Genomic DNA, 13199 nt, shown 5'->3' on the forward strand with positions numbered 1-13199 from the left:
GAGCAAGCAGGGTGCTGGGGTGGTGGGGGAAGCTGTGAAAGGGGGTCAGGAAGCAGCAGGCCTCAGAGGAGCCCGGAATGTGGAGATGGTGTTGCTGCTGCCTCTGCTGCTGCTGGGGGCAGCTGCTCGCCCCTGTCTTCACAGCCAGGCCCAGAAGTCTGTGCACCTCCTCAGACCCCCTTTTTCCAGGCGTCCCCGAGACACCCGCTCTGCCCCCCTGAACCTTCCTGGCCTCCAGGATCCACATCCCCTCCGCATCCATGCCTGCCATCTCGAGGATCCCGTCTCTGACAGGACAGAGGGTTCCCAGGCCAGGGGTCCGACAGCCCGGGCCCTGGCTGCTGTGAGAGAGGCCACCCAGCGACTCCAGGGTGTCTTGGCAGGTGAGTGGGTGGCACAGGACAGAAGAGAAGAGGGCAGGAGGAGGAAGACTCCTGGGGGGGAAGGAGCAAAGAGCCCAGAGACTGAGATGAGGTTGACCTCTGGTCTTGCCAAGTTCCTCCAGTGCAAGGCCCCCTGCGTCTAAGCCGGGACCCTGCACGGTACTGCCGCGCTGTCTGGGGAGACCCTGAGACCCCAAACTACCAGAGGTGAGTGCAGGTCATTGATAAAGTACACGGTATTGCTTATGGGGGGATCCAGTATCAACTTAGGTTCTGAGGTTCTGACCTACAGTCATTCTCCTGGTAGGTGCAGCCTCCTGAATCCGGGGTACAGTGGAGAAAGTTGCCTGGGGGCAAAGGTGAGAGGGGCTTGGAGCTCCACAGCCTGCCTGTACTTAACCCCACTATCAGATCAGTTCTGACTGAAGAGCGCCCCAGAACTGCTTCCAAACAGCAGAGTTCGGAGCCCCCTCCTGGCAGCTTCTTAGATGACAGCCTGGAAGGTGCAGGGTGCAATCCCCATTCAGAATCCCTGGTTCCATCTTATTGTCAGATGACACTAACCAAAGGCATGCTCTCCATCTCCTATCCCAGCCCTCATTTCTCTTCTGTCTCCCCCCACCCCGGACTCTTTACAGATCCCAGATTCTCATCTCCATGGTTACACCTTGTGGCCAGAGCAGGGTCCCCCACAACTGGTCCAGCCAGATGGACCTGGGGTCCCAAACTCTGATTTTCTCTTGTATGTACGGGTTGCCTACACTTTCAAGTGCCACCAAGAGGTGAGGTCAAATCAAATCTCCCCACTCTACCTCATTCACCCAAAATATCATGGGCAAGGAAGTGAGGCACAATAGCAGCTTTCATAGGGGATGTTGGAGCCAGTTGAAAATGTATGGGTGGGGGGCCCGGAGAGATAGCACAGCGGCGTTTGCCTTGCAAGCAGCCGATCCAGGACCAAAGGTGGTTGGTTCGAATCCCGGTGTCCCATATGGTCCCCTGTGCTTGCCAGGAGCAATTTCTGAGCAGACAGCCAGGAGTAACCCCTGAGCACCGCCAGGTGTGGCCCAAAAACAAAAAACAAACAAACAAACAAACAAAAAATAAACAAACAAAAAAAACAAAAAAAAAAAGAAAATGTTATGGGTGGGAACCAAAACCAAAACCCAAAACCCAATACCAATTACTCAACCTTCCATTTGTACCCCTACTGCCAAGGCCATAGCCCCTCCATTTTCAGGAATAGTTCTTTTATTTTCTTTTCATTTTTCTTCTTTTCCTTCTTTTATGCTCAGTACTTTTCTTTATTTCTTTTATTTTTTTTCTTTCTTTTAAGCTCAGAACCCTTTGGGGTCCCAGAGATCAAATCTGGGTTGGCTATGTGCAAGGCAAGTGCCCAACACACTGTACTATCACTCTGACCCCTGGTTTTGTTTTCATTTTTGAAATTTTCAGGAAGATTTTTTCTGTGTTCCCATAATTCCTACTTACCCCTGCCTTATCTGTGTCTGCCATAGCCCTCTGTCATTGCGTATGCTGCCTGCTGCCAGCTGGACTCTGAGGACAGGCCCTTAGCTGGCACCATTGTCTATTGTGCCCCACATCTCACCAGTAACCGCCTCAGCCACCAGGATATTGTCATGGTGCTGCCTTATGTTGAACAGGGGAAGCAATTGGTGGTGGTGGGAGGTGTCACAGATTCCCCATCAGGAGAAGCTTCTGCTGAGGATGGGACAGTCAGGCCTCAGCCTCTCAGGGGAGCAGAATGAATAGATGACTAGCCAGGGGGTCCCCTGCTGCCCTTCAGTCCTTCAGTCAGCATCCTGCTTCCTCAGGCCACGCTGCATGAGTTGCTCCATGCCCTGGGCTTCTCTGGATGGCTTTTCAAGAAGTGGCGGGATTGCTCATCAGGACCCAGTGGTAAATGAGGAGCAAGGGAGGAAGTACTGTATCCTCAGAGGGACTGCGTCAACCAGAGGGAATGGCTATTGTCCTGTGAACACCTTCCTTCTAGTGCCATCTTACCCTTCCTAAACTGCCCCGCCCTTCTGTTCTCAGTTAGAGAGAATTGTTCTACAAGGCATCAGGTGACAAGACGAGATAAGTGGGGACAGCTGCTTCTTGCCACTCCAGCTGTTAGCCACCACCTGGCCAAACACTTGGGGGTACGAGAGCTTTCCCTGGGTGTTCCCTTGGAAGAAGAGGTGAGAAAAACACCCTGAGGTGATGGAGGGAAGAAGGTGGAGCCCAGGGCAGGGGACATATGAAGCCTTGGACATATGACGTATGAAGCGCTTGCCTTGTATGTTTTAGACCCTGGGTGTATACACACACACACACACACACACACACACACACACACAATTCTCAGGTGTCACCCAGCTTTCTCCTCCTCTGACAGGGCCCCATGTCTTCACACTGGGAAGCCCGTCTCCTGCAAGGCTCTATCATGACCGCTACCTTTGATGGGGCCCAAAGAACTCGGCTTGATGCCATCACTCTTGCTGCCTTCCAAGACTCAGGCTGGTACCAAGTTAATCACAGCGCTGCAGAGGAGCTACTGTGGGGTCAGGGTGAGATGCAGAGAATGGCAGAGGGACACCATCACCCCAGTCACCTCAAAGGAAGTGAAAGGTCAAAGGCATTCTCCAGGGCAGAGGAGAGACCCTCACTGGCATACAAGAAGGCCCAGATTCCATCCCTGGCACCAGGAGCACTACCAAGAAAACCTTGTGTGTGGGGGAATAGTAGTACAGTGGGTAGGGAACTTGCCTTGCATGCAGCTGACCCAGATTAGATCCCCAGCATCCCATATGGTCCTGAGTCCACAAAAAATTTAGTATGGTTGGAGCAATAGCATAGTGGGAGGGCATTTGCCTTGTAATTGGTTGACCCGGGTTCAACCTCCGGCATACCATATGATCCTCCTAGTCTACCAGGAGTGATTCCTAAGTACAGAGCCAGAAGTGCCCCCAAGCAAGGCGAGATGTGCCCCCTGCCCAAAAAAATAATTAGCAGACTTGGAACCAGAGAAATAGTACAGAGGGTGGGAGACTTGCTTTGCAATCCCCAACATCCCATGTGGTACTTCAAGCCAGCCAGGAGTGATTCCTGAGCGCAAAGCCAGGAATAATCCCTGAGCACCAACAATTGTGCCCCACCCACCCATCCAAAGAAAATCTCTCAGTTTTTTGTTTTGTTTTGTTTTTGAGTCACACCTGGCAGCACTCAGGAGTTATTCCTGGCTCCGGCAGGCTCAGGAGAATTCGCACCGGGGTAAAGAAAATCTCTTAAGCATTGAGCCAGGAGTAGTCCATGAGCACCACCAGGACTGACCTAAGTCCCACCACTGGCCCAAAGAGAAAGGATAATCATTGCTGACATGTCCTGGACACTGAAAGCGTAGTTGCGCCAAGGGCTCTATTGCTTCTGAGGCTTCATCTCCTCCTATCTTACATTGTAAAAAGCAGCCCTTGAATGGGGCTGGATGATGATGGGATGAAGATGGAGAGAGAGGCCTTCCTCCTCCAGCTCTAACCACTCATCTGCTACCCTGTTTAGCTAGCGGGTCTGAGGGTTCAGGATAGTGGCGGGTAGAAAACTCACAGGCAGTCAGACTTCAGGAGATATCAGCTTTATTCAGTGGATAAGGCTGAAGAATCTGTCCCAGAATGACCCCAGCCTTCCTCAGACCCTTGCTTTTATACACAAGAATCAGGTACCACCCTAGTGTGGGAGCAGAATACCAAGTAAGGAATAATCCAATATACTATCACCAGGTCACACCCTAGGATGGGGCACAATTATTGATTAGGGTAGGATCAGTAAAACAACACCATCTCTTGTGCAGGAGCTGGCTTGGAATTTGGCTTGGTGGCAACATGTAGGACTGGCTCCTCAGACTTCTTCTGTACTGGCAGGTGTGTGTGTTAAATGGTAGCTGGGCTGGACATTTGTCCAGTACCCTAAGATCATGACTATTCTCCACCCAGTGGGCTGGGCTGCCACTACCTACACCTGGACAAGGGAAGCTGTTCCTCAGACGCCCTGCTGGAAGGCTGCCGCATGTACAAGCCCTTGGCCAATGGGGTGAGTGGACTCCCAGTGGGATGGGAAAGTGGGGGAGGTCTTGCTGGTGTCGTCAGTTTCTCCCACACCTGCATGGATGCTCTTCTACCTTCTGCACTGCCCTCCAGAGTGAGTGTTGGAAAAAGGAAAATGGATTACCACCTGAGGCCGAGAATCCCCATGGGGAGATCTACCACTGGCAGAGTCGCTGCTTCCTTGCCAACCTCACTTCACAATGGCTCCCTGGGGATGAGGCTATGCCTCCATCACAGATCCCACACCTGAAGGAAGCCAAGCCCACAGGCCGCTGCTACTTACATCAGTGCACAGGTCAGGGAGTCTACAAGGTGCAGGTAGCAGGGGCCCCCTGGACCCCCTGCCTTCCAGGAGAGGTGATTCAGGTGGGTATCCCAGGAAAAAGACTGGGGATTGGAAACACATATGGTGTGACTAACCCACCTGTTCTGGTGCTGAGGCCATGATGAGAGCCCAGAACAGGGCTTCTCTCTCTTCCTCACCTCCTTCGTCCCCTCCCTCTCTCTCACCACACCTAGTGATACTCAGGAGTTACTCTTGGCTCTGCACTCAGGAATCACTTCTGTCAGTGCTCAGGGGACCATATGGGATGCTGGGGACCAAACCCAGATCAGCTGTGTGCAAAGCAAGCACTCTACCTGTTATACTATCACTCTAGCCCCATTGAACAGGGATTCTTAAAACCTTTCAATTCACTAACCTGAGAAAGTTTGGGGCGATCTTATATAGGCATATAAAACAGGTATACCATGGAGCTGGAGAGATAGTACAGTATGTAAGGCACTTGTGTTGCATGCAGTTGACCCCAGCATCCCATATAGTCCCCCAGCAACTGCCAAGCATAATCCCTGAGCACATCCAGATGTGACCCAAAATCGAATCAACAATCTTTCAAAATTCCATCTAGGATTCCAACTCCCAATTTAAGAAGCCATGGTCTCGACAATATTTTTCCTTAGTGGGGCTTAGGCAAATCTTTGAGGCTATAACCACCCTGTTACTAACTTGCAGATACCTGGCTACTATGGTCTTCTCTTCTGTCCCTGGGGACGGCTATGTCAGAGTAATGCAGGTACCAATACTGTTACTTCCTCACCTGCAAGTCTTCCCACCCAAGAACGGATATTGGAGCTGTCTCAAGGATTAGCTGCACCCCCACGAAGAGGCCTGGAGGAGGAAGAGCCAGAGAGTACTACAGTACTACAGGCTTTGGTGAATGGAAGTATCACTGGCAGGTAAAGGGATGGTTTGCTTGTTTGTTTTTGGGTCACACTCGGCCATGATCAAGGCTTACTCCTGGTTGTGTTCAAAGATCATCCATGGAGAGGCTTGGGGAATCATGGGATGCCAAGATAATCAAATCAGGATCAGTTGTGTGCCTTACCCTTTATACTATCTTTTTCTTTTCTTTTTTCTTTCTTCTTTTATTTGGGGGGGGGGGGGAGCATGTCTGGTGGTACTCAGGGCTCCGCATTCAAGGATCACTTCTGGAGGGCTCGGCACCTGTATATGGTTCCAGGGATTGTTCCGACCCTCTTTCATTTTTCTTGTTGCTAGACATCACACTTTGTTACTGTGTGTGGGTTGCATTTCAGCATGCAGAGAGATGCTGAAGATTGAATTTGAATTCACTGCATGAGCTTATTTTGTTTTGTTTTTGTTTTCGAGCCACACTCAGTGGTATTCAGGAGTTACCGCTGGTTCTACACTTAGAAATCACTCCTGGCAGGCTCGAGACTATATGGGATGCCTGAGATCATGCCCAGACCAGCTGCATGCAAAGCAAATGTCCTACCTGCTCTTCTATAGCTTTGGCCCCTCTCTGAGCTATTCTTGAAACCCCTTTTCTTCTTTGTTTTGGTTTTCAGTGTACACTTACCAGTGCTCAGAGGAATATACCATGCCAGGATAGAACGAGAATACCACATGCAAAGCACATACTCAGTCCTTTGGACTCTCTGGCCCTCACCTGCCTTTCTTAAGCATTACAGATGCACTAAATCTAGTTTACTCCATACACTTTTGGAAGCCATTTCCCTTCCTGCCATGTTAGATTACTTCCCCAAAATTTAAGTCAAGATTTGGATTGGAGGGGCCGGGCGGTGGCGCTAAAGGTAAGGTGCCTGCCTTGCCTGTGCTAGCCTTGGACGGACCGAGGTTCGATCCCCCGGTGTCCCATATGGTCCCCCAAGCCAGGAGCAACTTCTGAGCGCATAGCCAGGAGTAACCCCTGAGCGTTACTGGGTGTGGCCCAAAAACCAAAAACAAAAACAAAAAAAGATTTGGATTGGAGGGGCTGGAGAGATAGCATGGAGGTAGGGTGTTTGTCTTGCATGCAGAAGGACGGTGTTTCAAATCCCGGCATCCCATATGGTCCCCGGAGCCTGCCAGGAATGATTTCTGAGCATAGAGCCAGGAACAACCCGAGCGCTCCCAGGTGTGACCCAAAAACCAAAAACCAAAAAAAAAAAAAAATTGGATTGGAAGGGTGCAAAAAGATCATACAGCAGATCCCTTGACTTGCATGTAGCAGTTGCTTTTCTTGCACACTGCCAGCCTGTGCTTAATCCCCAGCACTGCATGTGGTTCTGAGTACCACCAGGAGTAATCCCTGAACACAGAGCCAGGAATAAAACCTGAGTCCCATACCAACTGTGGTTACCTGACTAAAAAAAATATTTGGATCTTGGAGTGGGGAGATAGCTCAGATTACATGCTAAAGGCCAGGGTTTGATCCCAGGCACAGAATGGTCCCCCAAACACCACTGGAAGCAATCATTGAGCTTAAGAGTAGCCCCAGGGGCTGGAGAGATAGCACAGTGGTAGGGCATTTGCCTTGCATGCAACTGCCCAGGATGGACAGTGGTTCGAATCCTGGCATCCCATATGGTCCTTCAAGCCAACCAGGAGCAATTTCTGAGCACAGAGCCAGGACTAACCTATGAGAGCCTCCCCGTGTGACCACACACACACACACACACACACACACACACTAAAAATAAAGTAGCCCAAAGCTCTGCCAGGTGTTGTCCAAAACCTAACATCTTCCCTCTGGGGGAAAAAAAATAATCTTTTCTTCTTTCAGTCTTTATATATCCTTTGCTTACTACTAGAGAACATAATTTCATAAAGAACATAACTTCATAGAGAACATGCTTCATAAATTCTTGCTTTTTCTTCGGGAGGGAGGCACACCTTGCAGTGAACAGGGAGTCATTGGGAATCACTCCTGGCAGACTATATGAGGGGCCAGATCAACTGCATGCAAGGCAAGTGCTCTTCTCACTATCCTGTTGCTCCATCCCTGGGCCTCATAAATTATATCGACTAAAATAAAAGTAAAGCCCTCTGACTCCGTCTAGGTATCCAAGGTCAAAGATTATTCCATGGAGCCTGGGAGACAGCTTAACAGGCTGGACACAGGCTTTGCATGCAGGTTTATTCTCTAGCACCACATGGCTCTTCAGCCATCAAGCTGTTAGTACCTGCGCACTCTTGGATGTATTCCCTCAGTCCCCAAAAGAAAACTATTACTTCTCTGTTCCTAGGCTCCTGACTACCTCAGACCATGACTACAATCCTTCCATGACGCATCTAGGTCTGTCCACTGGAATCTGCTTGATGCTGCTTGTCCTGGTGGGTGCACTGGGAATAGTGGCTTACAAGAAACGAGATGCCCTTCGCGTGGGGCCATTTATCACAAACCACTCAGCAGAACTTCAACACATGAGGAACCAAATAGAGGAAGGGCAGTGTGATATACTCAGGGCAGGACAGGGTAGAGTGGAGATTATTTCTTAGAGACAAGATAGAAAGTCAATTTACTGTCTATATTTAAGTTCTACTTTTCTCAGAATGCCTTTGTGTGTCAACTTTATAATAATTTTACAAAGAGAAAAAGGACAAGGAGTAAGGTTCAAAAGCTGTTTATTTATTAGGGGGAGTTTGGGCTACAACCAGCTGTGTCAGGGCTTACTCCTGGCAGGCTTGGAGAACCATTTAGGATGCTGGAGATTGAACCTGGGTTGGCTTTGTGCAAAGGAAATGCCCTACCCGCTGTGCTATTGCTCTGGCCTGTCTTATTTTTTTAACATAAACATCTAAAAAAATAATAAATCTTCAACCTATATCGAATTGCTAGTTTTCTTGCCATTGTAAAGCAAATATACAGAACAGGAACACAATTACTACCAGTTCCAAGGAAGGGCCACCAGGCTTTAAGCCTTAGGAGTGGGAGAAATTGCTGCTATTCAAGCACAAGGAGGAGGAAGTAGTAGAGTTGCTACCTTTCTTGATTCTCCATAATTCAACTATCTTTTGTTTGTTTGTTTGTTTGTTTGCTTTTTGGCACACACCCGGCAGCACTTAGGAGTCATTACTGGCTTTGCACTCAGAAATCACTCCTGGCAGGCTCAGGGGACCATACAGGATGCCAGAAATTGAACCAAGGTCTGTCCTGGGTCGGCCACGTGCAAGGCAAAACGCTCTGACCCCTCAACTTTCTCTTTAATAGGAAAACTAGTAACTGGGGTGTTACATTAATTATGCTACAATCTGGGCAGTAACAAAACCAAGTGTCTGAATCCACTGAAACCAAAAGAAACATGACTTTTTACTGAAAGTATGCTTTGGGTTCAGTCCCCTGCCTTATGGTCCCCAAACATTACTGGCAGCAGTGAGTCCTTTCCACCCTCAACACAATGCCTCAGCTCCAAGTAACCATACTGGAAGGCCTTTTATTGCCCTCCACCCCTACTTCCTGAGTGGATAGACTATGTTCCCTGGGAAACAGCAGGCTTGAGTTATAACATGTAGGTTCCTTTCGGTTATAGTTACAACAGCAGCCCTTAATTCTTGAGTTGATAGCTTCTGAAAAGCAGCTAGTTAGAAGGCAGACTGCTTATATGATTTGCTTTGGTGGAAAACATTTACACTAGGAGTCTTGTGGATAAGCCTATTAATACTGAAATAACCAGACAGGTCAGCAAGTTCAGTCAGTGGACTGGAAATGATCTCCATGTTTTTACATGACACATTTCAAGTTCCTATTACAAAGCTGTTTTCTCAGTTCTATCAACTATGGTCATTTTTATTTTAATGTCCATCAGTCCTTACCAGCTGTAGCGGCAACTGCCTGGTAAAACTTGGCCACGAAGTCTGGTTCACTGGCCTCCAGCTGCCTAATGAATTCATTGCGTTCCTCCTCAGCCCAGCCTCGAAACCACTGATCCCAGAGACGTAGCTGACATTCAAAGATACAGGGAGGCCGGTTTGTTCCAGACACACAAAGTTGCTCTAGACTTTCCAGCAGTAGCTGTATCTTCCCAGGCACTGCCTTTGCTACCAAGTCCTGTAGGAAACGTTCCCGCTGGGGACCCGACCAGCTGGTGAACCAGTGAAGAACACACTTCATCTCTTGGGAAGTGATGTAAGACATTGGGGGAGGGGAGAAGTCAGGATTACTGTCCAAATCGGAGGGGAATGTGGGTGTCCAAGAAGATTCCAGTGACATCCTAAAATACGAAAGCACTGTTACTATCTGAATACAGCAAACAAAGTACAATTTCCAACAAGGAATCTTACCACATTCAACATGTGCAGTGAAATCTAATCAATTGGATTTGCAGGAAAACAGGGTCTTTTACTTATATTCCCATTCCACTACCTTAGAGAAATCCAAGAATGACTTCACATTTTTGTTTTGTTTGGGTTTAGGCCACACCCATGACATCACATGATACTCCTGGCTCTAAGCTCATCACTCCAGCTGGTGCATGGGGGATCATATAGAATGTTGGGGTTTTAACCCCGGTGGGCTGTCTACAAGGTAAATGCACTACTCTTCTATCACTCCAGCCCCCTAATACCAACACTTCTCTTACTCATCATCTCACCTGCCTCTGCATTACTAGGTTGAGTAAATGAAAGACATACATGGCTCACATTTTATTTTGCATATTAAAATCTTTTATTTTGGTTTTGGGTCCTCACCCAGCAGCACTCTGGGGTTACTTCTGGCTCTGTGCTCAGAAATCAGTCTTACTAGGCTCAGAGAACCATATGGGATGCTGGGGATAGAATCCAGGTCAGTCGCGTGCAAGGCAAACAAATGCCCTACCTGCAGTGCTATGGCGCAGGCCCCTAGAATCTTGTACATGCATTTGGTTGGGGCCTAGCTGCTATTCATTCTCCAACTACCAATGGGAGAAGAAAACAAACATTATAAAAGGACATTCTTTGCAATGTGCATGGCCTTTAAATTATATCAAGAACTTTATGTCATTCATTAAGTCCTTATATTCCCTGTATAAGGAATGCCATTCATGAATTCCCTTATGTTCCCTCAAATCCCAGAATTTAGAGTAAGTGAAGGCACTTCCAAGAAGTGCCGGGTACATTTAGACTGAAAAGCAGCCTCGAGGTGTATAGACCGGGTACAGCAGGTAGGGTGCTGGTCCTGAATCCTCCAGGAGTGATTTCTGAACACCCCTGGGTGTGCCCCCACCTCCCACCCCCTGTGCAAATAAAAAAGGGGAGGGGAGGATTTGGTGGCTTAGGAACCTGACTAGTGTAACAGTGGGTGGAGACGCGGGACTGTTCGTGACTTTGACATTTTGACTTGGGTCAACCCAGCACCATCTCGGGATGGGTGGTCACGGATCTGCACCAGGAACGACAACGGCACGGTCCCGCCAGCTTGAATCGCTTTCGAACCCGGGTCTAACTCATCCTAATAGCGAACAATACTCCACTTAAGGGGTCTGTGACCCGTCTCCAAGTTATTTCTTCCGTCGCAAGCTGGTGTGCCTTGGGTGATAAAGACCCCCTTCCCGAGGCAACTTTAAACCTGGGCTCGGTCTTCTCGCCGTGGAGGAAGCCCATTTTCCGATTCCGGGAGAAGGAGATCGCCTCCGGAGTCGGGGGCCACGGATGCACGGCAAAAACTACGGCTCCGTGATCCGGATTCATTGCCAGTCGGGTCTGGGCATTTGAATTCTTCGAGGCCCGCCGCGGTGGCCTTCGAGTCGGCCTTTGCAGCTGCGAGAGGCCGAGGCTCGGGATCAACTGCCAGCTGCAAGCAGGCCGATCCAGAGAGGAGGCTTCGGCTTCTTTTACCTACCCTTTCCTCTCCCAGGGAACCCGGACACATCCCAAGAAGTCTTAGGCCCCCATTGCCGCCACCACCGCCGGCTCCATGTTTCCCCGCAAACTCTCCGCACAGCCGGCCCAGCCCGACAGCCCACGCACTTCCGGCCCCGGTCGCGTCCGCACAAAACTCCCAAGCGCCTCCGCGCCCGGATCTAGCTAGGCGCGGAAAGCTCCCGAAAAGTCCCGAGGCTGCGCCGGCCAGAACCCGAGCGCTTCCGAGTCCGTTCGCCTCGCCGCTCTCGGCCGGACGAGGGCGCGCGCCCACGGCCCCCGAGAGCAGGAAGAGGCGGGGTGGGCGGGGCCAAGCGCAGCGCGAGCTCTGATTGGCCGCCGATCCGAACGCGACCGCTTCCGAGCCACTTCCGGAAGCACCCGGGGAGTTCTGAGTGGGCGCTCGAAGGGGCGGGGCCAGAGCGCCGCGGACGCGCGCGGGGTGGGGGGGGAAGCGCGTCGGCGGAAATGACCGAAGATGCCCGAAGCCGTCGGGACGGACCCGAGCACCTCACGCAAGATGGCGGAGCTGGAGGAGGTGACTCTGGACGGGAAGCCTCTGCAGGCGCTGCGGGTGACCGACCTGAAGGCCGCCTTGGAGCAGCGAGGCTTGGCCAAGAGCGGGCAGAAGAGCGCCCTGGTGAAGCGGCTCAAAGGGGTACGAGGGGAGACGGCGCCGCCGTAAGCGGGTGTCGGCGGCGGGGAGCGGACCCGGTAGAGACGAGTCTCTGGCGCGGCGCAGGCGCAGTGTGCCGGGCTCGGCGCGAGCGGGCGAGGAAGCTCGGGGCGGCCGGCGCGGGCGGGGGGGCTGCGAGGCGAGCGGGGGAGGGGCGGCGGCGGCGGCGCGTCGGTTCCCGCCTTAACGGCCGCCGCGCGAGGCCCCTGCGGGGCGGGTGCGCGCTGCGCTCCCGGAGCGGCTCCGGCTCCTTCCTCCTTCCCCACCCCCGCCTTGTTTGTGTCTGCGGCCTCGGCGCATGCGCCGCGGGGCGAGTTAAAGCCCACTGCGCCCCCAGCCACCCGGCGCCCCGCCACCCCGCCCGGCGTCGCGGGCCGCTCGGGGGTCCTCCTGGCCGCTCGCTCCCTCGCTCGCTCGCTCGCGGCTGGGTCCCAGTTGGGGGGTATGGCGGGGTGGCGGGCTGGAGGGGGGGTGCCCGGAAGTTAGTTACGGCTTTGGCCCAGGGAGCGAAATGTCTGCCTGGCTCGGTCGTGGGGGTGCGCTGACAATCTCTGGCTAGCATTAGGGGGTTCAGGGTCCCATTAGGGTTAGGGGCTTTTCAGGGTCCCATGAGCATTAGGGGGTTCAGGGCTCTCATTAGCATTGGGGGTTTAGGTTCCCATTAGCATTAGGGGGTTCAGGCTCCCATGAGTATTAGGGGTTTTTCAGGGTCCCATGAGCATTAAGGGGTTCAGGCTCCCATTAGAATTAGGGGGTTCAGGCTCCCATGAGCATTAGGGGGTTCAGGCTCCCATGAGCATTATGGGGTTTAGGCTCCCATGAGCGTTAGGGGAGTTCAGGGTCCCACTAGCTTGAGGGGGTTAGGATCTCAGGGTTGTCTGTCCCCCTTCCCCCCA

At 51.5% G+C, this 13199-nt stretch overlaps 3 protein-coding genes across 7 annotated transcripts in view; 2 read left to right on the forward strand and 1 right to left on the reverse strand.

Moving 5' to 3' along the window:
* Positions 1–85: 85 nt before the first annotated feature.
* On the forward strand, positions 86–9009 carry CIROP (ciliated left-right organizer metallopeptidase). The gene is made up of 14 exons (XM_049768976.1): positions 86–383; positions 497–590; positions 691–742; positions 1022–1165; positions 1901–2026; positions 2219–2303; positions 2442–2587; positions 2785–2956; positions 4234–4303; positions 4376–4472; positions 4580–4852; positions 5499–5722; positions 8036–8171; positions 9001–9009. The coding sequence occupies exons 1-14, from the start codon at positions 86–88 to the stop codon at positions 9007–9009; spliced, it is 1926 nt and encodes a 641-aa protein (XP_049624933.1).
* Positions 8568–11794, reverse strand: C2H14orf119 (chromosome 2 C14orf119 homolog). 2 transcript variants are annotated; one of them, XM_049768712.1, is made up of 2 exons: positions 11608–11794; positions 8568–10000 (listed from the first exon to the last, which is right to left on the reverse strand). In XM_049768712.1, exon 2 carries the CDS (start codon positions 9997–9999, stop codon positions 9592–9594), a length of 408 nt encoding a protein of 135 aa, XP_049624669.1. In that variant the 5' UTR covers position 10000; positions 11608–11794; the 3' UTR covers positions 8568–9591. The 2 variants fall into 2 exon arrangements, with proteins under 2 accessions (XP_049624669.1, XP_049624670.1); XM_049768713.1 differs by lacking the exon at positions 11608–11794 and adding an exon at positions 11049–11239.
* A 278-nt stretch (positions 11795–12072) lies between these two features.
* Positions 12073–13199, forward strand: part of ACIN1 (apoptotic chromatin condensation inducer 1) — a 60673-nt gene continuing 59546 nt past the window's right edge. For all 4 annotated transcript variants that reach the window (XM_049768589.1, XM_049768591.1, XM_049768590.1 and 1 more), the window contains exon 1: positions 12073–12285. In XM_049768589.1, the coding sequence (XP_049624546.1) occupies positions 12106–12285 (180 nt within the window). In that variant the 5' untranslated portion in view covers positions 12073–12105. The remainder of the gene's footprint in view (positions 12286–13199) is intronic.

This window comes from Suncus etruscus, chromosome 2 (assembly GCF_024139225.1).
Source record: "Suncus etruscus isolate mSunEtr1 chromosome 2, mSunEtr1.pri.cur, whole genome shotgun sequence".
In the NCBI taxonomy this organism is placed as follows: Eukaryota; Metazoa; Chordata; class Mammalia; order Eulipotyphla; family Soricidae; genus Suncus; species Suncus etruscus.